This window comes from Eschrichtius robustus, chromosome 8 (assembly GCF_028021215.1).
Source record: "Eschrichtius robustus isolate mEscRob2 chromosome 8, mEscRob2.pri, whole genome shotgun sequence".
NCBI lineage: Eukaryota > Metazoa > Chordata > Mammalia > Artiodactyla > Eschrichtiidae > Eschrichtius > Eschrichtius robustus.
The window spans coordinates 10,575,752-10,598,563 of NC_090831.1; the positions used below are offsets into that span (position 1 = coordinate 10,575,752).

Here is a 22,812-nt window from a genome sequence, read left to right on the forward strand (position 1 = left end):
TTCCTTGTTTTCTGAAAAGGTCTACCATTGATTTTATACATGGTTTTGTTTGAAATCTACTTTTCTTTCTCCCTCTCCTTCCCTTCTCTTCTCTTCCTGCCTCCCTTCCATTTCTTAACTTCCTTTCTTCTTTCTTTCCAACTTCCCTTTTCTTTCCTCCCTTCTATGAACATGACTGATACTACACCATGGTATCCAATCTCCAAACATATATTACCAAGTTATGGGGGAGAAAAGGATAGAAACATCTACCATCTGAGTTCAGTGCCAAGCACTGGAGCACTCACTTAATTTTCCCTGGACCCTGACCAAATCCTTTGGCTTCCAGTTTTCGGTAGAAATTGCGGAGCTTGGCCTCAAAGTCTCTCCTGTAGGGTGAAGGGGCTCTTGCACTGGCTCTCTGTAAACCTGCAGAGAGAAGCACACAGGCTGAAGGTCATCATTTTTTTACTGAAGAACAAATATGCAGGGCAACGGAGGAGAAAGGGCCAACCAGAGGCACATCCCTGCATCTTCGTGTTTTACTTCTCCAAGACGTTTCCCTTCATTTCTATCACTCCCTCAGTTACTTTTATAATAAACAGGTATAATATAATAAAGAGAAGACTGGATTCTGATGACAATAAATATATATGTCTTCTACTCCATTTCAGGTTGTATTTCTCTTCAGAATACCTCGATGAGCATATTTCTTGGCTTAGTTATGCTTGAATATTCTAAAACAACATAAATCAAACTAGACTCTTGTAAGTTACTAGATTATAAGAAGCGGTTGTAACTATAATGAAGCAACGAGGATTGTAATATATGTGTACTTTGTACTTCTCTAACTATATTGACGCTAAAATAAATATACATGTCCATTAGGCCCCAGAGCATGCAGGAGTTTATATCAGATTACCTTGCACTATAAAAGCAAAATTAATAATACTATTAATAATAATTCCTTACTCTTTACAGAAGAGAGTTTTTGTATCACCTAGAGTGCTTTGTAGATGCTTTATTATCTTTATATACCTTTTAATGAAAAAAGGAATGGAAAAAATCACATTCTTCTCCAAGTTTCACAGATGGCTATGATCATGGTTTGCCCCTTCAATACCTATTTATTAGTTTATATTCCAGGTACTGAATTTATAATCTAGATAAAACTGATATAACCAAACTCACAGAAATGAGAATATAATTATAAGTTGAGATGATTCCTACCCATGAAGGATAGGAACTTAGTTCTTTCCCTGGGGAAAGCTGAAGAATAAGTAGGCATGAATTAGATTGAGTGAGCTAGGAAGGGCTTCCACTTAACTTAAGAGAAGAGATGAGCTGGGAGAAGAGCAATCTAGGTAGCGGACCAGTACATGCAAAGGTACCGTGACAGGATGGAAAATGGTGCTCCAGTTTATCTGGAGCATAGCGTGTGAGGACCAGAGTGATGCAAAACAAGGCTTGAGAGGTGGGCGGGAGACAGATCAAACAGGATAAGGTACACTGTGTTAAGCAATTTTGTTTAATGTTAAGCACAACAGGAAAGCCATTGTGTGGGGACCAACGTGATGTGTCTTGAGTTATGAAAACCTTAGTCTTTCTGCAGTAGAGAGAAAACACCGGAGAGGCCCAGAGTGGATTTAGACAGCCTGCATTGCACTAGGGTGGTGTCAGTGGAGATGAGAAATGGGACTACATCGAAAAAAAGAAGAAGAAGATAGACTGGAGATGTGTTTAGGAGGCAATGAACTGGATATTGGTAGTGAGGCCAAGGTGGGTTTCAGACATCATAATGGAATGGCCTGTGGTGACATTCACTGAGATGGGGACAAATGGAAGCACAGATGGGTGAGATCACAAGCTTGGTCTTTGTTGGCAGTACGTTTGAATGCTTGATTGGAAAAAGACATAGCTTGAGAGAGAGGAGAAAAAAACCTGGCACAGAGTCTTGAGGATGGTAGGAAGGGAAGGATGAGTCTGCAAAGGTGCCAAAGACGTAGATGAAATGCCTACAGCTTGTGTCCCAGAAGCCAACTGAAGAGGTGACTTAAGGGGAGGAGCCATCAGTAGTGTTAAATGTGGCTGAAAGATCAGGAGGAGGGCTGAGAATTACCCATAGGACTGGGTGCCCAGAGCTTGCTGCGACCTTAGTGAAGACGCCCCCTCTAATGCACAGGTGTGAAGGGGGAGAGGGAGGTGGCAGCCTTGGTAGGCTTCTAAGATAGGCAGCAGGCATTTGAGACAGTTTCTGTCTAAGGGCTTCAATTTTCTCAGTGAAGGAAGAAGGCACATCATTTGCCAGGAGAGACCCAGGGGTTGGAAGTTTGAGAGGAGTGGCAACGTTTGAAATAGGAATAGAGAAGAGCATATGTTTACCACTGAAATGTGGTTGAATTTTCTTGGGTGTTTAAGGTCCATGTGAGGTGGAGAGATGACTAATTTATAATTGATAATCTGCCTTGTCAGGTGAATTTGCCCAAGAATGCCTGACTACAGATGTAAGGGAAGCAGATAGTAAGGTGATCTAGGAGTGGAACTCTGTAAATGAAATGGAGAGGATCGGGGAGCTCAGGGCATTGTCAAGAAATGATGAACCAGGGAGTCTATGCTGGATGAGGGAGAGGCAGTTAGAAAGGAGAGGCGTCCGTGAACTGGAGGTCCTGATGAGGGCACAGGGTGGTATCAGGAAGAGCAGCTGAATAAGCACGTTGGATGGGAGTAGGATGCCTGAGTCAGTGACTTCAGGGATGACAACAAGGCAGGAAGGGGACTGTGGGACTGGTGGAGGGGGAGGAGGAGGAGGGGGAGGGGGAGGAGGGGAGGAGGGGGAGAGGAGGGGAGGGGGAGGGGAGGGGAGGGGGAGGGAGGGGGAGGAGGGGGAGGGGAGGAGGGGGAGGGGAGGGGAGGAGGGGGAGGGGAGGGGAGGGGAGGGGGAGGGGGAGGAGGTCAGGGCAGACAAGGAAGCCCAGAAACTGGGAGGCCAAGGAACTGCACGGGTGCCCTTGTGGATGCTGATGTCATCCAGGACGGTGGAAGGACTTGGGGAGGAGAGGGAGACTGTGAGACGGGTGCCACAGTCTTTAAGAATGAGAAAAAGGTCGGTGGATGACAGCGACTAGGAGGAGAGATACAGCTGATCTGTGTTAGCAAGGAGGCACACAGGGCACCAGCGGCACCAGTCTCACCAGCGAGTCCTGCAGCATCTGAGGTGTGGGGGGAACCAACAGCCACCACTTGAAAAGGAAAGAGTCTCTGCTGAAATACCACGTTTCAGGATATAGGTAGAACTAGAATACAAGTCTGTAGGTGCAAGTATAATTTTCTGCCATCAGATTACAGTATATTTTATAATACAACTTTCATTACTGCTGGTACTACCACTAGGGCCCATGGTCACTATGATGCATTTTTCTAATAATTTAAGCTTTACAAAGTGCTTTGGCATGTATGATTCACTATGTTGCCCCAGGTAAATGTCATAAAGGTCTAGAAAAATGGGAATTGTAAAGTTTAACTTCAAAATACCTGGCTTACATAGTCTAGGACCCCACGGTCAAAGCTAGGAGAGTAAAGAATTAAGCACTTTGACAACAATGAATTGGATGATTCTTTGCATTCATGGTGTCAGTAATGTCTGTATCAGGAAGGTTGATTCCTTTTATAAAACCTATCCAAATAACTCGCAGTTAGCAAGTCACTCTTTATACTCCCTTATTTTTTCTATTTGCAGTATGATATCTCCCCCGTGTAATGATACTCTACATACCAAAGGTACGTAGACACTCTACTGCCAAAGGTTTGGACCAAGATGTAGACATATTATCAGGCTTTGACCATCTCTACAACAAGATGGCAGATCATCATGCAGACCAACAGGTCCCCCAGATGGAAGGCTCTGCTCCCCAGAAGGAAGTCATCCTGTGCACACTGGAAACAACTGATTGTCCTGATGCTGGCTCTGACAAAGCTCCTGGTCCTCCTTTTCCCAAGCCGTGTCATCTCAGCTATGCTGTATGTCAGACGCAGCACACGTGGGACATTTCCTCAGCAATGTTACTGATACACTTGTTTGGAGGAAGGCATAACAAGGAGATACTGACTTAAAAACAGATTTTAGGAATCAGCGAAACTACCTCTAAGAGATAGTTCTGAACAACATGAGAGGGGTGGACCAAATGAAAAGATATTCTAGTTTTAGAGACCTATGGCAGTATTGAGTGACACTAGCTGAGTGAGACATCCCTTCTGGGGGACAGAGCATATTGCTAAATTCTGTTTTTCTTCTCCATTTCCCCCTGGCTTCAAAAGCCAAGTTTGAACTCTAACTCTGGAGGTCATAAGATAAGAAGTTACTAGATTTTTCAACTAACTTCCTTTACTAAATTTTAAAGTTATAAACTTGGGTTTGCCAAAAACACCCATGACAATGTGATCTTGCAAACCAAGACAATGGGGAAAAGCTCTTCAATACCTGGATCCCATTTGGGAGTACAGATTTGACTGAAGCTAATTATCTTGATGAACCCAGGAAATACTAGCTTCTTTTTTCGCTAAACAGTTCAATATATATTTCCTCATTTGGAATGGAAAATACCCACAAAGAATATCATGAGTTCTAATTCTAAATTCATTCTAATACACAAAGAAAACTTTAGGGAAACAATTTCGCATCATGTTAAAAACTTCTTTGGCATCTTCATGGGGGCATAATGGTGGTCCCTAGTAAGGATGTAACCTAGTAACTCCTTTACAACTTAACAAAAAGTTACTCAAATTGGTATCTAATAACATTCTGATTCATGAGGCAGAATGTTCCAGAAAGGGCTCTTCCCTTTTAAATGCTCAGAGAGTGTGTTTTAGAACAAAACAGCAATTTAGAGCAGGGGTCTGCAGACTTTTTCTGTAAAGGGCCAGATAGTAAATATTTTAGGTTTTTGGGGCCATACGGTCTCTGTCGCTACTACTCAGCTCTGCTGTTGTAGCATGAAAGTTGACACAAAATATATAGATAAACGGGTGTGGCTGGGTTCCAATAAAATTTTATTGATAGACACCGAAACATGAATTTCATATAATTTTCATGTCATGAAATATTGGTTTAGTGAAAAATGTTTCCAAATCATTTAAAAATGCACAACACATAATAGCTTGGGGTCATTACCAAAACAGGTGGCACTGTGTCAACACCCAACTTAGTGTGCAGATGATCAGCAAATTGAGAGGGGACTAAGGGAGAGAGGGCACCTTCATCAGGTGGAAACACAGGTGGCCACTTGCAGGAGACAGAATGACAGACCCTCAAGTTACCTGGGGAGTTCTGAGGTGAGGAGCAGGGTGAAGAGCGGGGAGAGAAGCTGTACCCAGGGTGGAAGGCAGCCTGCAGGGGGACATAGGACATAATCTCTTCTTCAAAGAGACTGCAAAGTGAAAAAAAAATTAAAAAGTTAGTTCTCTGTCCATGAGAGAATGTTCACAAATTGGGGTAAGAGTGGTTACAATTCTCACGAGACAACGAAAGCACTTAGATTCACTTAGATGGGCACATCCCGGCACGCAAACTCTCCCTGTTATTTTAAACCCTAATTGATCCTACAACAAGGTCTCCATCAAGTACCATATGTAGCTCTTGATACCCCAGTCTTACATGTAGAGAAAGAGGTGAATAGCAGGTATAAGGGTGGGAGCCCTACTTCAGTTGCAGCCGCTAGAAAATTCTAGAACAAGCAACGAGTGTTTCAGTCCGGGCTGTCCTGGAGAACTGCCCAGAGCAGCTTTTCCAGTTGCTTTTCCAGAACTGTTTCAGGCTCAGCCCCTTACCTCAGCAAAATGACTAGATCTGCATCACAGGACAACTTTTCAAGCCCATGATTACCCTCGGTCCGAATGTAATGGATTTTCTCCCTAGAATAATGTGGGAAGGAAAATAAGAATTACACACCGATGCATAAGTTAAGGAATGAACCCCATTCTGATCCCCCTTTCTCTTCCAATAGGGCTGAACAGTGATGTTCTAATGTCCAGAGTATTTCGAGGTATTTAAGTTCATATTGCAGGTTCCCGTGATGCTCTCCAAGGGATCACCTTTCGTCAGACTCACACGGGGACAGAAGCCAAGGAGCACAACACAGGTAGGTCCTCAGAGAGCCACACAGTTGGGAGTGGAGCTGGGGAGGACTATTGTGGGTTCACGGCATCTTGGAAGCCATGGGAAGAAAGAGTGACGAGGTGTCTCCTGAGAAACCTTATGCCTGATAGGAAATGAATTAACTCCACACTGGGTCCAGAGAGGGTCTGGCCCCAGAATACATGAGAGTCTCCCAGGTCAATTTGAGTATAGGCATCAATTTCTCTCTGTTTAATTACAACTCATGCATTCTGACTTTTTCACAACCTCCAACTCCAACCTGGCAAAATGATTCCAATAAGTCTATGGATAAATAGCATTTCTTTTGATCAAATGAACTTTGTAATGTGCTTCTCTGACATTCAGATATTCAAAGATTACAAACACTATGGCCAAGAATCATTCCCTTGTAGGTATGCTTTAAAGAAGTTAAAAGTTTTCCCCCTTTCTTGAAGAGATGCAGCAGAAATCTGAGAAGACTTAAGGATTGATTTTTTAAAAATATTTCACTTTTTTCTTTTTTTGTTTAAGTTTTTGAGATGATTTTAGAGTCACATGTACTTGTAAGAAATTAATAAAGAGTGGTCTAGTATACCCTTTAATCAGTTTCCTCTAACGAAAGATTAAAAATAAATCTATTAATAAAAATACTGTAGATACAACTTTTTTCTCTCTCTGATTATAGTAATGTGAATCCAAATCTTCATCATAACTTGCATATTTCCAGGTAAAAATATAATGAACTTGACCTTTTGGTGTGGGTATTTTTAAGAAGACGAGAGAAACTTTTTGGCTTCTACAGAGATACACAAAATGGGATTAAACAGAGAAATGCACTGTGGTCCAACCTGAAGGTATGGGTAGAGTACTGCTGCAGTAAATGCTATTTCCAAAACCTGGGGGTGCTCATAGCGGCTCCTCTGACCAGGGACTTGGAAACTGGAGCAGACCTGTCCACACATCATTTTTCAGGGAGCAGGTGGAAGCCCGGCCAAGGGTGCAAGCACCAAGCCTCCTCCACCAGCTGCTTCTCCCTCCACGTCCCTGTGCCCTTGACTCCGTGTGCCTGAGCACTGTCTTCCAATCCTGACAGCATCTCACAGCCCTCTTGTTCAGAGGATTCTCCTGGACCCTGTTCCTCTGGTTTACCAACTGCAGCCCCACGAAGGACTCTCAAATTGATGTGTTCCCCCAGTGGCAATGTCCCTGGGGCAGGTCACCCTGCTGCCCCAAGGGACCCGCATCTGGGCAAGCCCCTGGTCTCCCTGCCTGGGGAAAAAGGGAGAGAACGTTCTAGGGGGTCACTCTTTATTCCCTGGGTTCCTGGGGAAACAAAGTCCAAAGAGAGTCAAGTCCATGAGGGCAGGAGAGCACCCTTCCCAGCCACGGGAAGTGGCACCCTCTGTAGTGGTTCTACCACCACCCTACCTACTCAGGCCACATACACATATCAGAAAGCCAAGCAGAGTTTTCTGAGAGTTTTGGTTGCTCTTCACGGGACATTACACCCTCTGTCATGTATGTGAAAATCTCATGCAGACCTAGTGTTCTGAGGGGTCTCCAAATGTCCCTGGGTCCAGACCAAAGGCACTGAGACCTGGGGGAGATCTCTGAGGGTGAGAATGCCAACCGCCTCTCCTACACGCATCCCATCAGGAAAACTCCAGTGTAAAGCTCCCGTCAGAGCTCAGGTCAGTAGAGCCACCTGCCTCCTTGACATCCTGACATCTTCATTTGTGGCCTCAAAGACCTTAAAACTCAATATCCACAAGGAAATCCTTGCCATCCTTCCATCACTATCACTCAATTCTGATCATGTCCTTCATGGCCCATAATACAATCTATAGCTATATATTTGGCTTTAAAAAAAGTCACACTTGTCTATCATCTGTCTTCCTCAATAGATCGTTAAGTCCCATGAGAGTAGGACCGATGTCTGTTTGGCTTCGATACTGGGTGCACAGCCCAGGCACAATCCTGATTCAGAATAGCTGCTCAATAAAAGCGCTAGTTGAAGGAAAGAAAGAATGAATGAGGACTGCTACCATGACCCTTAAACTTAACAGATGTCATTAACCCCTGGGTTTTATGGCTCCATCTTCCCTCTCCCCATGTGGTTTCCTTATGCTTCACTACTTCTGCTGAGAACAGTTTTCTGAGAACTCATCCTTCACCCTCTAACCCAACGGCTGGCTTTGCAAACCCAAGACAGTGGATCCATGGCTCCTGGAGAATTGCAATGACCATGGGGTCCTGGTCCCCATGTGGGAACCACAGAGGAAGCAGTAAGTTCTTCCTCTGGGCAGGGTCATGGGGAGAGGAGGTTTTCCTTTCAACTACTGGATCTTTAAAGTCAAGCTGACACACCCTCACACCACATCTAGGCACAGGCAGAGGCATAGTCATAGGTCCAGTGCCCTGTTTTTTGGATTCTTAAAGCCTGACACCCTGAAGAGCAAGCTCTTGCTCTTGTTCTGCCTTTTTGATTCCATGACCTCTTAGTCAGTTTCTGATGTCACTGTGGGCTTTCTGTTTTTGAGGAGCTCTTTGGGTTTTCAACCTGGGGTCTACAGGTTCTTTAGATCCATTAACTGTTTGAAATTATATGCAAAGATTTATGTTTATATACCGAGGAGAGTCTATAAGAGCTTTCGTCAGACTCTCAAGGGAGTCCTTAACCTTATAAAAGTTATTAGTTTCTACATTAATTTCCAATTTTTTTCCAGTTCCAATATTCCCTAATTCCAAGTCACCCACATCTGGAAAATCATAATTGTACAATTCCACACTGCAAAAAAAAACCCCGAGGTTTCTTAGATTTTGTTATAACGTGATACTACACAACAGTGCTGAAATTGTTTACTTCCCTTCAGAAACATATTCCACTCTTTTACACAGGGGATTATTTTTATTACTTTAAAAATGATTTAAACAGGACTCTAGTGCCTTTTGGGAGCTCACATTTCTCCCAAAAGTAAGCAGTGAACTCCTTATTTAGTGGTAGAATCTGTAACGTAAAAATGTTCAAGAGCAGTGATGTGTCAGAAAGTTTTCAGGTAGTACAACATCTCTGAAACTCCCTTGGAAATTCCCTTAAATTATTATGTACCATGAGCCGGAGAGCAGCCCATGAATGGACCGAGTATGGCCCTGCCTTCCGTGGCACAGTAATAAAACTTGGGCAGAGTTGAACACAAGTGGAAGTGATAATCAGTCAAGCTAAAGTCCTTTTGTTCACTCAAAAAGTAATCAGTGTTTCCTATCTTCAAAGTAGAGGAACCAGGCTCTGAGGCAAGAGTGGTTCAAAGACCAAGAAGATACAGACCCTGCCCTAAGACACTTCCAGTGTTGTAGGAAGACATTAGTACATGGTAGAATACAAGGGATAATGGAAAAATATCTTAGAGGTACAAAAACAAATGCTATTAAATCAAAGCAAAAGAACTACTAAAGTCTGCCTAGATCACCGAGACTTTGCGTTTGACTTGAGCCTTTCAAATGGGTTGAAATGCCTTTAAGAGAGAAGCCATTCCAGGAAGGGTGTGAGTAGGAGAGGGCACAGGCGGTTTGACGGAGGTGGAAGACACCAGAAGGAAGTAAATATGAGCACAGGACGATGGAGAGTTAGATTAGAGCCAGTCTTAGGAGACTATGGAAATTATGCTTAGAAATCTTGACTTTATTACATACATAACAGGAGCCATGGGAAGTTTTTGTTTGGGGGCATTATTTTGTTGGTATTGAGTAATGAAATTGAAAGTATTTGTTAATGAATTTTGAAATCCTGGAGAGAAAAGCTGTAGAAGTGTCTCAATATAGTTCATCTAGTTCTTCAATTGCAGTGAATTCCACTCTTATGAGAGGGTTTCCATCTTTCCTCAGCATGAGCTCTGATGTAAGAAATGTTCCATCAAAACCAGTTCCTTTTTGGAGAGGGAGCTCGTAGTTTCATAAGGAACTGAACAAAGAATTCCCCCCCGCCCCAAAAACCCCATGTAAATAAGCCAATTTTATTAGTTGGTGCATTTTTCACAAGTTCTCAAACTATGTTCAGATTCCACCTCCCTCCCCCTCCATGAAACTAAGATCTTCTCCTAATGGGTAGGCAGGAAAACCTGCAGAAGATCTACATAAATAGCCTCTTTCATATGGCCTCAAAACCTCATGAGGTGGGCAAGAGTCCCTGAGTCACAGATCTGGCCTAAACTGCTCAGTGGTCTGGCTAGGGTGGCCAGAGCAGGGATTAGAAGAAAGGCAGGCCTGACCAGAGGCCCTGCGAGGGTGAGGGCCAGCGGCCCGGTCTGGAACAGGATGCCAGCCCGCCCCCTTACTCACAATGAGGTTAGTATCACATGCCCATCTCTGCCCTCCTCCTGCTATTGTGTGGTGTACTTCCTCAAGGACTAAATTCCAGAGAGGGTCCTTAGCTGCTCTGAGGTGCCCCAAAAGAGAGTCTGAGAGCCACTGTGGTGGCCAGCCCTGAGGATACTCCACGGGAAGCTTTTTTCAAGGGTGTGGGTGACATGGGTTATAAGGAGGTAATGCTGTTTATAGTAGAGTGATGGGGAGTATCTTCTTAAGAGATCCCTGCGAAGTCCAGGAGAGAGATGATGAGGACCCAAACTTGGCCATGGCAGGGAGAAGAGAAAAGAAGGGCTGGACGAAAGTGAGGAGATAAATGTTTAGCTGTGAAGCTGAAGAAAGAGGGCGGAATTGAGATGATGGGCATTTGGGAGGATGGAGGTACTAATTTGCGCAGAGTAAAACCACAGGGAAAAGAAGCGTCAATGGGGGTGGTGACGGAGGGGAAAAGAACAATGAGTGATCCATCCTGGCAGGATTAATAAAGATATGACTAGCAAAGAGGTTATTTTTAGGTGTTGGTGACTCATTGGGGAGGTCGAAGTAGAGGATTATAGTTGTCAGCCAGATTCAAAAGACCACCAGATGGGAGGTGAGGAGTTAGGGGCAGTCACTGGCTGCATCCCTGCCCACCTTGCCTGGTCCTTTATATACAAACCCAGTGAAGCATCTTAATGGTGCCCACATTGTGACCCTGTTTCAATGATGAGGAGGCTGTGGGTAGAGGATTAAATGACATGCCTCCATCACTGGTCCCTAAGTGCTGGAGCAAGTATTCAAACTCTGAGTGGACACACTTAACCATTGTGCATCTCCAGCTTTTGAAATGCTGGGTAGTAAACCGAAGGAGAGATATGCTTGCATATCTTGGTGAGAAAGTGGGATTTAAGTTCAGAGGATATTTTCTCTTTTCATCACTTTGGGTGGCTTTCCCTTCCAAATAAAGTGATTCAGAGTTTCAGAGACACTCATTCAGAAATGACCGTAATGGACATTAGGATTTAAGGTGTTAGAACACATATGATACTTTTTGTTTGCTGGTTTATTTTTGAATATAGTCACCTAATATCTGGTGTACCATCAGACAATTATATTCTTATAACAAAAATAATTTATATGGTGCTTTACATAAATAATTTTTTGATGAAAACTATTTTGCTCCCTTTCCGTGCTTCTCTCCAAATCAATGGAAATCATTTTAGCATCATAAGAATAATAGGTAACCTGGCATGATAACTATCTCTGATTGCAACACTTTAGAGAACATTAGAAACCCCTGGATCCTTCGTCTTAAATATTCAGGTTATAATTTAAATGCATGAGTAAAACACATCTTAAGTGTCTGCCCTCTCTCCACAGAGGCTGCCCCACCTGGAAAACCAGCAGGAGAGACCTGTAGGTAGAGGGTGGTAGACAGGCCCCTACCTGAGTGTGTGGTTTCTCGCCAAACTTGGCTGACGCTCTTGCAGCATTTCAAAAATGTTTGGCTGGCGAAGAAATGCCACAATCTTGTCATTATATGCTGAAACAGACAAAAGCACAAGTTGTGGTTGAGTCTTCAGCCCAGAGATAATTTTGCTCATGATTGGAAAATGGCAGCTAGATACCAGGATTTAATGGAGGAGTTGAAAAGGCAGGGAGCAAACTCATCAAAAAATGTAAGCTCTTGAGGGTTTTTTCTGTGACATAATGGTATGATTATTTTTAAAAGATCAAACCCAAAGTGAACCAGAGCTAAGTTAATTATCTTTAATATTCTAGGAACTTAACTGGGTGTTAACTCATCCCCTTGTGAACAGATGGAGAATAAAATAGATCTTCCGTGAGGGGAGTACTACACTCTGTTCTTTCTGACTTCTCTTGTCATTTTGCCATAGTTATTATGGCAAAAGATTCTTTATGAGTCCACAGAAATCCTTTTCCGAGCACTTGCACTTATGACTTTGGCCATCCGTTGATTTCCCAATGGTGATAATGAAAACATCCAAATCCATTTAGACTCTCTCACCTCATTTCCCTTGATACAAGTGGCATGTGTTTTGGAAAGAGGTAGCTGAGGTTAGGAAAGGAGACTGTGCCAGTTTATCCCCATACATGCATGGGAAGAGAGGCCTGAATTAAAAAGTGCATCTAAAAGCAACAAAATCCGTCACCTCATTTAAACTATGCTCTCCTGGGACCCAGCTAACAAATCACTGAATGGAATAAACAAGGGTAGGGGGGAATGACGGTCTGTAAGAGAGGAGAGGGAAGAGAGGGAAGGGAAGAGAGAAGGACAAAGTGAGGAGGAAGGGAGAGGGAAAAGGGGCAAGCGGGGGATGGGAACAAAGGGTAGGGGAGTGGACTATACCATAAGAGAGGAAAAAGAAAACACAGAATCCCGAATATTAAAGGAGTCACGATAAGAAACACAAGGCTATCCAGGGGTTCACAAAGCGTGATACGTACCCAGTGGCAGTGACTCCTGTTGATGTTGGCTTCGAATAGCAGCTACTAGGCTGTGTCCTGGCCTGGCCAGTAAAGAGGCTCCTCTGTTTCTAGAGACTTCTGAGGCCTAATTGCAAAATAAAATTGTTAGCGTTAGAAATCTCACCCATTTCGGATGATCTTTGGAAACTAATTTTTCAAAATGAGGGGTAAAAGGGCCCTGACATCACCTAAATTAAAGAAGCAATGAAGTTATAAACCTCAAAGTGATGGAAAATAAGCAAGTTTAAAAAAAAATGACTCAATAGAATGGTCATTAATACACTGAATAGACTAAGAAATATTTCTCATCAGAAATATGTTAAAGAGACGTAAATAAATTCTACATGAATATTATCGGTAAGGTAGGTTTATGACCTTCATCTCTAAGAGGCAGCACTGAACTTCATAACCGAATGTGGAATGGGATGGTTTTCTTAAATAGTGTTTATTACACTCAAATGGCATTTCTTTGTTTAGTGCCTATTCTTCCGTTCACTGTGCTGGCTACTCTTCACATAGTATCTCATATCCTCACAAAATTCAGCAAGATAAGCATTATTCACCCCCGTTTACAAATGGGGAATCTGAGGATCGGAGAAAATTCAGTCTTTCCAAAACTTTCAACTGTAAGAGATAGAACCAGGATACTTACTGATGACTGACTGCAAAGAATTTTTTTGCTTCCCCATACTACTAGCCTGCATCCACTATCTTGGTTTGGGTTGGACATTTTGACATAACTTCATGGAATATGGAATTTGCTTAGTTTAAAACTGAAATTTGTGATGATTAACTTTGATTTAGCTTGATTTAAAATTTATATACATTCCCTAGGTTCTAGAGCATGACAATGAGTTTCTACCATGATTCCATATATATTTTGCTCCTTAAAGGACCCTTGCAGGGTAAGCTATTTAAACCAAGGCACCACACTGGAGATTTTCCCCATTGGAGTACATTCACCAGATATACGGGGTTTGGTGTAGATTATGACTCATTCTATGATATTTGGCAAAGTAGCCAAAATAGGCTTTAAAATATTTAAGACTTTTGAAGATGACACTGTAAGATACTCATAAAGGGCTCAAACATCCAGACAGAAAAAGGAAAGAAAATTCTCCCTCTGAGACCAGAATTCACTCACACGGAATTCAGGAGAGGTGATGAGCTCCTATGCTCCAAACCCCAGAAAGGTCCAGGTCAGTCTCAAAGTAGTCACTTAGGACTAGGCCACATGTGCTATTGCAGATGACAAAGGAAGGCAGATCACTTAGGGTTTCCCAATTACAGAAATGGTAATTGCTGGTTTTCCTTTAGGTCCTACTTTCACGTTTCACACAGACAAGAATAACATCCTTCGTATGAGATGTGCTGCCAATTTGCTATCTGTATGCGGCAGTCGTTTGAACTGCTCTTCTGGAATTAGTAGGGATATAGATCCATCCTTTTCCTCTCCAGATCCTTCTCTTTGCCCATGGCTCACTTGAGGGACAAGGGAATAGATTTTGTGCCACTCTGGGTGACTTCTCACTTTGATGCCATTAGCACCCAGCTCTGTTCAGTGGGTGTAGCCAGCCACCGAGATTTAGATGCCAGTGCTTCTGTAACAGCACTTTCTGGTTATATGGTTATAATGCAAAGTGATGAAAGAAAGGTTTGCTCATGGCTTACATGCAATAGTGAGTCTCATATTTCTTTTTTCTCCATGAATTAATAAATACATAAAGGCTTTCCGGGACTGAAATATCTCTTTTCCTTCAAGGGAATTGTGTCAGTCCGCCTTAATGCGTGTTTAAAATATGTTTTGATGCTGTAAAGACAGGAATCTCAAAAACTACTCAGTTGCAGATTATCCAAGTGATGAATTACAGAGAGAAATTGGGGAAGCAGATAGATTTGAGAGCGGAACTCAAGAAGGTTTGGCTGTGCACTGAACCTGGGTGATGCCTGCAGTCACACCCCGAGCAAAAGTGGTTAATTGTCAGTAGTTGCCTGGAAATTAATAAGGCTTTGAAACAGGAAGAGGCTCACTTCTCTTCCTGGGGCGTCACAGGGAATTCAGGTGTTGCAGATATGCCTTAGGGAAAACTGGTGCCTACTTCTGAGGTCACCTACTTACTGGCAAAACTAAGCCAGATTGAAAGACTTCAGAAACAGAGGAAGGTCAGCTACTTTGAAGGCAGGTGACTGGCGGAGGGATATGCCACGAGTGAGATGGAGGAAACAACACAGGGTAGAGGTGGGGTTTGTGGGGTCCCCGAGCCACGGAAACATCGGCCAAGAATAGAGGAGGTGATTATAAAGTGGTACTGGATGGCTTACAGGCGAGAGAACCTGAGAATGGGAGGGCTGAGTAGAAACGTGCTTCTCCAACCAGGGGCCAGGAATTTACAGGGATGGAGACAATTCAGGTAGGGCTAAAGAAGACTCTAATATTCTAAGATTGGGTAGAACTTGGTATGTACTAGGATCTTCGTGGCCCGGAAGTGGTACTAAATGCTCCATCTTGAGGGATGTCTGACATCAACTGACTGACTGATTTAGATCTCACTGCAAACATGATGCTAACATTTGCTCTCCAAACTACTGAAAATACCTAGAAGAATGGAGTTTCTATTTAAAACCAAGATGATATGACTCATTGAATTCCCTAGAATTTGACACTTTTTGTCTTACTGAGGTTTTCAGGCAGGGTTGTGTGTGTGGGTGAGAGGGTGAGAGAGAGACAGAGAGAAGAGAGCCCCATGTGACTACTTTTAAGATTTCTTTCCCTTTTGATGTTGAGATAGCTTTAATCATAATTGCAAATGTGCAAACTTCAAACATTTAGCTCTCCAGACAACACAAAATAGATATGCTCAGAAAATAGTTTTCAGTGACTAGTAAACAAGCTTCTCTTCTGTGTTGCAATTTGGAAATGTAAATTGGCCGTTTTTTAAAAATCTGTGATTGAAAATTGTAGGTTTTAGACTGAATTTGGGTTAATAATCAGCTAATGCTCTCTTGAAAACACTGGAGACCTGATAATAAAAAATAGCAAGTTCAGAGGAAAAGCCCAAGTGATGAATTTACATTCATCTCTAGATTCCTTTTGTACTCTAAAAAGGGATCATTAACAAAGTTTGGAAAGAAAGGAGACATCTATGTTTGAGTTTTTCAACATGTTTATAATAGTGAAAAGTGGGCGATAAACAGAATGTCCAGAGAAAGGCTTGAGTTACATTATGGCAGATCCATCTGATAAAGTATAGCAGAATTTTAATGGCATAGAAACTATCTACAATGTACTATAATGGCAAAGGAAGATACAGAACCATAGACAGTATGATTCAACTTTTTACTTCTATGTTCACCAGGAATTGTCTCCAGATGGGGGACTGTACCTTCCTTTTAACTTCTTTTCCGTCTGTGCTTGTATTTTCTACACTCATTATACACCGTTTATAATTCAAAAGTGTATTTTCACAGGTGTCTGAATTTTACAAACTTCCAAACAAACCTGTAATCACGTATAGGTTACATGGAATCAAGAGGAAAATTACCGATTTTAAGACACAGTGCAAAAGTTAACCTCCCCAAAGGCCAGCTTCCTGCATGATGGCCTCTGTCATCAGAGCTGATGCAATGACTTTTGTCATAAGAGCAGCTCACTGCAAAGAATGACTCACAGTGACTTCTGCTTTGAGAGTGAAAAGTCAATTTCTCTTTCCTGCCAGACTCCTGCCCTTTCCTTGAGGCAATTACTGTTAAGCATTTTTATATATACCCTCCCAGAAATTTTCTATCACTAATGATTTTCTAACCTGATCAAGATAAGGTGGTGAAAGAAATTAACATTATGTGTTCTGTTATCCTTCCTTATTAATGTTAATTTATACTGCAAACTGCAGTATAAACAAGCCAAAATTTGACCTTCCGTGATTTCCTTACTGATAGAGAGATGGGATCCAATATTTATGGCCCTATGGGCTCCCTCCATTTACCTATGTCCAATTCCATTTGGACACTATGGAAGAAGCCAAGCCTGTTTTGTTGGTACTTAAATATATTGCAGACAGATGTGCCACTGTATTAAAATGCATGTTAAAGTGTCAAATAATGATCTTTTTATGCATAAAATCGTATATTCCTGACAACTGCTCTCAGGAAACGGCCTGAACAATTTTCAGGTGAGGTTAAGACTAATTCAAAAGATGTTGAGCAGTGTCTCTATTAATAACCTATTGTTGGGGTTTTGAGGGGAATTTTTACCATTTAGGATCTTGAATATAGAAACTGATTTTTTTTTTGGCCTCGCCGCACGGCAAGTCGGGGTCCTAGTTCCCCAACCAGGGATCGATCCCATGCCCCCTGCAGTGGAAGCGTGGAGTCCCAACCACTGGACAGCCAGGGAAGTCCCTAGACACTGATTTTAATTCCATCCTTAAACGCAATGGATAAAAAAGATCAACCCCTGGGCAACACTCAAAAAATGGCTCACAAAGGTGAACAGAAGAAAAAACTGGTTCCTAAAGCTGAGGTCTAAGAAACATCTACAGTGAATTCCCCATTGCCCATGAGAGGTGACACAGAAAAATCGCAGTTTATGGAAATAGTTCACTCATATTCCTGAGTCTCATATCTCCGTCTGCTTAGCTGTCATTTCTAATCGGCTCTCCTGTTGTTTCCATACTCACCATCAACTTACCTAAAGGCACACCTACCAGCCTCCCCACCTGGCTTTCCTGCTCATCTTACCTGTGAGCTCTTTTTGGGACTGGGAGTCAAGCCTCACAGACTCTAAGAACCCCAGAGCTGGAAGGGACTTTAGTGGCCATCCAGGTCCCTTGTCTCCAAATGCAGACGGGGAAACTGAGGCCCCGGAAAGGGAAGGAAGGTGCAATGACACACAGCACCTCTGCGGAGAAGCCACAGCTGGGACTCCCATCTGCTAACCCAAGTCCCAGGTACCCCTCCTCCGCACCCCTCGACCTCCCTGAGGTTTTGCTGTCTCTTCGTCACCCCAACTTAGGGCCTCATCACCTTCTACCTGGTCTGTGGCAGTGGCCTCTCATGGCCTTTCTCTCTCAAATCTCTCTGTGCCACAATTCTGCCTCTTCTTGGCCGTCACTGTCTTCTTTAAAAACATGAGTTTACACCGGACTGGGAGTTGGGAAATCTGGACGGCGGTCCTGAACTCCCTGGGTGACTTGAGTTCTTGATATTTCAGTGTACTTGACTGTGAAATACGGTTCTTAACTGGAGTGGAATTACCATCTAGGAGTGTTTGGAGATGCTCAGGGCTATTCTGTTTTGTTTTTGTTTTTGTTGTCACAGTAACTGGTGAGGCGGGGACACTCCTGAAATTTAATGGATGGGACCAGGAGAAAAGATCCTGCGATGGCAAGGGACGCTTCCACGCATCCGAGAACTGTCATCCCAAATTGCCAATAGTCTTCTCCTTTGGAGAAGCAATGGGTGAACTGATCTCTAAAAGCCCATTTTTACATATAAATCATCATATTATTCTTCTCAAATTCATTCAATGGACTCATAAAAAAGTCCCAGCTCTTCCACGTGGCATTCAAAGCTTTCCAAAATCCAAGACAAAAAACAAGTGGAAGCTTACTATTCTGGTCACAGCGAACTATTTATTCCTTGTCTTTCTGCAGGCCTTTCTCAATCCCACCTCGGCACTGAGGCTTGTGCTGTGCTCTCTGTGGGGCTGTCCTTCCTCTGCCTTTGTACTTAGCTAGGTTTTACCGATTTTTCTAGGTCTAGGTCAAGTACTTTCTTTTAAAAGATACCTTTCCTTGGCCTCTTTTGAACTTCTGTGGCATTTGTCCTAACATCTCTCTTGGCACTCAATCGTATTCTAATTTCTTCTGTTACTTAACTCTGTGTGTGTTTTTGGCCTGGCTTCAAAAATAGAATACAAATTTCTCCAGGACAGGGATCGTATCTCATACATCTTTGCATTTCACAGTGCTCATAGCAGGCCATGAACTTAATCAATGTTTGTGGCAGAGCAAACACAATTAACATTTCTGCCACACCCCTCTCTCTATTTTCATACCCAGGTCCTCCTGACTCCTCAGTCCCTAGGCTGTGCGTTCTCACAGTAGGAGGAACCAGGTATTTGTTTTCACAGAGGCTGGGTCTCTTGTTTTCTCTGGTGCGCTGCCTCTGGGTCAGATATCCTCTGCCTCCCAGCTTCTCTCTTGGTTGCTTTTCTTGGTTTTCCCTTGGGTCAGTGAAAAGCTACCAGCAGAGAGAGGTTGGGTAGAGGGATGAGAGGGGTTTAAAAACCTGATGGACAGTCAGTTGGAGATCGAATGAATTAGGAAGCATCCAGATGGCTGATGCACACTGACACCCTTTTGTCGTTATGTGTTGGTCTTTCTTGGCTTGATGCAGATGGCACTTTGTCATTAATATTGATATTCAATGTGACTGTGTTTGGGCTAGTCAATCACATCAAATAAATGTTTTGGAACAGGTAATGCACATGATGCTCACGATCTTAATCTTGTTCTGTCAACAGGAAGGCTCTAATATTTACATTTCCAGGTTAATTTCGTACATGTGTAACAGATCTATACGTTTAGGGTTTTCATTGAGGGATTGACTTTTTAAAAAAATTAACCGTGGTGAATCTGTCTGCGGTACTGAGCTTCTTCTATCTTACGCAGTTACTCTATGTTAACACTGAAATTACCTTAATAGTATTAAAGAGCTTGGACATTTTAAATACATTAAAATGGCATACTTCAAGTTGATGCAGAATTTTGAATTTATCCATTATCATATCAAGACAATACATCTTGAAATTTCTGAAGTGTTATAAAAGGGAGGGGGACTATATGTGTTGAGCTGAGAAGTGGAGGCCTGGCTTTCTGTAGCCTGTGAACATGTCTGCTGCTGAGTGCCTGGTATCTGAAGGGTCCTGAAGCCCACAAAACCCTTGGGGAGGTATAATACTCCCTCTCTACATGGTCACATACACATTTTACGTATATGCAGAAAGAGTTAACATGCTTTCAGTAGCATCCTAAAACAATGATATTTAAGATGACTCCATGAAAGAAAAATCCAATTTATCACACTGGCCTTAAACCATGAGTACCCTTGGTTGGAAACAGTTACGTTTCTCAGTGTACACAGATGAGTCCCCCGAAAAACCAGTAAAGATTTTCTTTTTGTACACTAAGCTTTCATTAAAACAAGAAGCTCTTCCCTTGAGACTCATGTTTGTTCCCTGGAGGCTGTCAGGTAGATGGTTATTTTCTGTTTCTCCAGAGACGTCCACTGTGGCTCTCCCTGGAATGACTCTCTGTGGGACCGTATAGATATATTTCTTTGCTTCCTATACCACTTTCTTCATTTTTTAACCTCACTGTAATCTAACTCTACAAGCTGCTTTATGGGAAATGGTTTTCAGAGCCCACATCTCCTGAGATCCTGGTGGTTTGTATGAAAAGAAGGTGTAGCTACTCAGGAAATGTCAGTGAGGACATAAAGGGATTTGCTCATATTAATATCAGGAGCTGATTAGCAATAGAAGAGAGCTATGTTTTGAGTTTTGGTTTGAGAAAGGAGAACAGGCAAGGGTATGGGATATAGAAACAGGAATTCAGGAAGACAAGGAACCTGATGTTTAAGAAAGGGGGCAGCCTTTTAGGTGGTTATGTAATATTGAGCAGCGTTCCCTGTGCTACAGGAAAAGAATTTGAAAAAAGAATAGATACATGTATATGTATAACTGAATCACTTTGCTGTACACCTGAAACTAACACAACATTGTTAATCAACTATACTCCATATAAAATAAAAAGTTAAAAAAAAAAAAAAAGAAAGAAAGGGGGCAGCCTTTCATGGCCCAGCAGAAGGTAATCATGTCGAGTGAAAGAAAATATAAATCAGGGAAGAGCAGATGATAGGGTGGGAACAGAGTATTCATGTGGCCCAGTTGACTCCCCCAGTTTTCAGTCCACGAATGCATTACTGAAGTCTTTTCCAGGATCCAGGGAGAGGTAGAAGTTTAAAAGCAGTCATATGCTGCCTAGCACTTCCACGGTCTTTTAAGAATTTACATGTGACCAGTGGGCCTGAGGAAGCACCTCTCCAGTCATAAGTGTAGGGATGTCTTGACACTGCATTTTCAGTTTCCTTTAAACTAGATCGATTTTTCAGTAGTGTGATTGTGTAGGACAAAAGGAAGGCAGAAGGAAGGCAATCTGAAGATGGGTCTAGGGCACAAAGTGGGTGCCCCGAGTCATCATCCACTCTTCTAAAGAGCATACGGATATGGCTCAGCTCCTGGAGGAACAGACAACCCTAGATCCTGGCTCCACCAGGAGAGGCAGAGCTTATGGTCCTGTGAACGGTGGGGCAGGGGGAGAGGGGGTTACCTCTCCAGCGCTGTAACTTCGGAGTCTCTGGAGGTGCTGTCGATGTGTCAGATGGTTGGGAAGACGACCGTTCTGAAGAGGGATTCGGGGGTCAATGAAAGTGGTAGCTCGACTGTTGTGGTCCACGAAGAAAGACTACGGACAGACCAGGAAAGAGCACACGCGTGAGAACCAGCCAAATGAAGCCAGTGACACCTGGGAGTGCTCCAGGGCTCAGTCATCATGTTTACGTGTGTCCCTCCTTTTCATCTACTCAAAACTAGATGGCAGATGCCTCTGCTTCTGCTTGCTCAGCAGTTCAAAGAAGCAACGCCAGTCGCTGATAATCACTTTACACGGTAGAGTCACAAAACAGTGAGCATAACACCTTACTTATCATGGAAACTAAGAGAAATAGAGCCTTTCATGGATAAAAATCATTCTAGTAATTAATCATTTGTAGAGCATTTTGTTTATTTATTTTGTAAATAAATGCTCTTTTTTTTGATTATAGGATTAGCATAGTCTCACGGAGAAAAAAACTTGAAAAGGATAAAAACGTGGGAAGAAGGTAACTGAAACCATCCCAAATATTACAATCTAAAGGTAATCACCGAAATATTTTGGTGAATGTTTTCCATTTTTTTTCTCTTCCTATGCAAATATACAAATATATACATACCTTCCCACATCAGCACCTACAATTTTGTTGTAAGATATTTTCACTTATTATTTTATGAGCATTTTCCTATGTTATTAAGTATTCTTTTAACACAGAATTGTATTGATTATATGGTGTTCAGTTTGATGAATGCATAATAATTAATTTCAGTACCCTCTATCATTGGACACTTGACTTTTTACTGTTTTATAATAATGCTTCAATAAACACTCTTGTGTATAAATCTTTGTGGCATGTCTGATTAGTGTATAAGTTCCAATATATGACAAAAGTCATTCTTTAAATCTAAAATTAGTTACCTTTCACAAAAGAGAAAATTAATACTTTTTTTTTCTTTTACAAAACCTTCTGTACTAGAAAACAATCTTTCAAATAGTCTCTTCTGAACGAAGTGTAATATTTGGTAATGATATCTTTGCCTTAAATGACCTCAACCAGTGCTCGTTTTAGACATGTTCAGGTGTCACCTGACAGAAGTAGGCCAAGAAATGTTATACAGATTTAGAAATTATTCTTGGGGAATATGAGCTTATGATTTAAAGTATTGTAAACAAGACTCATTGTAAACGAGTCTTTTAAAAAGCTCTATAAAATGTCATACAGGAAGTGGGTTTCATTAGGGAGATCAAAAGTACTCACAGATACTAATCATGTGAATTAGTATCTATGCCTGGTAATAAAATTTCCCAGAACAGCTTCCCACATAGAGCCAAAAAAGAGCTGTATGTCCAACAACGTAGAGGGGACTGAAATGATGTTCCCTGAAACACTGTGTTAGATGCTCAAAAAATAATGCCAGTGATATAAAAAAAAATACAAGA

General features: G+C 42.2%; 1 protein-coding gene across 1 annotated transcript in view; it reads right to left on the reverse strand.

Annotated features, from left to right (window-relative positions):
- Positions 1–22,812, reverse strand: part of HECW1 (HECT, C2 and WW domain containing E3 ubiquitin protein ligase 1) — a 249,366-nt gene that overhangs the window by 50,755 nt on the left and 175,799 nt on the right. Inside the window, exons 14-19 of the mRNA XM_068549881.1 lie at positions 21,331–21,465; positions 12,920–13,025; positions 11,897–11,993; positions 5,803–5,886; positions 5,293–5,402; positions 288–408 (exon numbers count right to left, since the gene is read on the reverse strand). Of these exons, the coding sequence (XP_068405982.1) occupies positions 288–408; positions 5,293–5,402; positions 5,803–5,886; positions 11,897–11,993; positions 12,920–13,025; positions 21,331–21,465 (653 nt within the window). The remainder of the gene's footprint in view (positions 1–287; positions 409–5,292; positions 5,403–5,802; positions 5,887–11,896; positions 11,994–12,919; positions 13,026–21,330; positions 21,466–22,812) is intronic.